The sequence below is a fragment of the Sciurus vulgaris genome (genome assembly GCF_902686455.1).
Source record: "Sciurus vulgaris genome assembly, chromosome: 11".
Taxonomy (NCBI): Eukaryota; Metazoa; Chordata; class Mammalia; order Rodentia; family Sciuridae; genus Sciurus; species Sciurus vulgaris.
The window spans coordinates 21,466,648-21,468,737 of NC_136472.1; the positions used below are offsets into that span (position 1 = coordinate 21,466,648).

General features: G+C 36.6%; 1 protein-coding gene across 1 annotated transcript; it reads left to right on the forward strand.

The window, feature by feature from the left end:
* Positions 1-895: 895 nt before the first annotated feature.
* LOC306638456 (olfactory receptor 10AG1-like) lies at positions 896-1,864 on the forward strand (the record flags this gene model as incomplete). The annotated part of the gene is made up of 1 exon (XM_079101724.1): positions 896-1,864. One exon carries the CDS (start codon positions 896-898, stop codon positions 1,862-1,864), a length of 969 nt encoding a protein of 322 aa, XP_078957850.1.
* Positions 1,865-2,090: the final 226 nt, after the last annotated feature.

The window sequence follows — 2,090 nt, forward strand, 5'->3', positions numbered from 1 at the left end:
CACATTTAATTTTCCCTTTGGAGGACTAATTAGCTGTTTAAAGTCCTAAACTTCCCTAATGATGTTTTATATGGCCTATATTTTACAATTTAAGTGGAATTATTAAGATTATCTGGGGTTTAAAGCATATGACAAGCAAAACCTATTTAGTTCATTTCACATTCTGATCTTACAGTGCACATATGATTCACTACAATGCATTATTTCTAATGTATATATGCATGACTAATTTAGTAGAATATTTTTTGTGATGAAGACAGAGTAACATTTCTCACTTTTCTGAGCAGTGTCTAAGTCATTTTCCAAGATATTTAGTGGTTTAGTTATGCAGATTCAGGATGGATTGAACTGGGCAGGGCAGTGGAATCTTAGGTGCAGACTATCTTGCCATTTGACAATCTGGGATTCAGCTTACAGAGAAAATGTCAAATCAAATATGAAAGAAGCACATAAATAAAGTGCAAATTAGAAATGGTTGGGAAGGAAAAAATATATAAATGAAAGGCAAATAGAGTCCATACTGATTGGAAAGGAAAACCTTTGCTCATTAGATAATGTTAAATACTGATGGGAACATCTCAGATCCTAACATAGGCTACCTGCTCTTTTTTTTTTTTTTTTCCTCTTATTTTATTGCTGTCTGTTTTGCTTGGTTTGGTTAGTCACATGATTATAACCTTAATTACAAGCAGGAACAGAATTTAAAATTGCTCTTTTTACATTGTGGAAATACAGGGCACTGAATTTGAAATATATCGCTGAATATACAAGATATACAAACAGACTGGACGTCTCTTCCATGCCTGTGGATTTGCCATTATTACTATGTACCATTTTGCCACCAAACCCAGTGGATTGAAGTGACTTCTATATCTTGAAATCACTTTGTTCATAAATGGAATCCACAGAACAAAATCTTCCACAGAAGAATCACACTACACTAGTGGAATTTATCTTCCTTGGGTTTTCTGATGTTCCCAATGTACAAGAGTTTCTTTTTTGGGTGTTTCTGATAATCTATGTAATTATCCTGATGGGAAATAGCCTCATTATCATAATAACCAATGTTGAGCCTTCTCTCAAGACCCCCATGTATTTTTTCCTAGGGAATTTTTCTTTTTTGGAAATATGCTATGTGTCAGTCACTGTTCCAAGATTATTAACAGACCTCTGTAGACAAAATAGAAATATTTCCTTTGTAGCCTGTGCTACTCAAATGTACTTCTTTCTGGTCTTGGGAGCCACTGAGTGCTTGATCCTGACTGCGATGGCTTATGACAGGTATGTTGCCATTTGTCGTCCCTTGCTCTATCCCACCATCATGAGCAACAGGCTGTGCATCCAACTGGCTGCGGGCTGTTGGGTCAGTGGGATTCCAGTACACATGGGGTTCACCTACTTGATCTTCTCTCTACCTTTCTGTGGCCCTAACCAGCTGAATCACTTTTTCTGTGACATACCTCCAGTGCTTACACTGGTCTGTGGGGACACTTGGATGATCGAGATGTTGATTTATGTGATTGCTCTTCTAGTGGTCACTATTCCTTTTCTCTTGATACTTGGGTCTTATGTAAGAATAATCTCAACCATCCTGAAACTACCATCAGCCTCTGGGCGACAAAAGGCCTTCTCCACCTGTTCTTCCCACCTCATGGTGGTGGCTTTGTTCTTTGGATCAGGCATCATTACATATTTGAAACCAAAGTCGAGTTATTCAGCAGGAGCGGACAAATTCCTTTCTCTGTTTTATACCATTGTGACACCCATGCTTAACCCGATGATATATTGTTTGAGAAACAAAGATTTTATGAAGGCACTGAAAAAGTTTCATCTTAAATGGATTGTTATGACTCATGAAGCATGAACCTATCAAATGTGTTCTTATTTATCACAATCTCCGTAAATTGATTTGGCTTAGAACCCTGAGTTATTTTGAATTAGCATTATCAATTTTTTATTCTACATGAAATCAACTCTACTTTTATTTTCAAACAGTAAATTAATCCCCAAATTAATATTTTCTTATGACTAACATGCAGCCACCTACAAGGCTTGATTCAAGAAAATGAAGTGTCTGCAATCACATATTG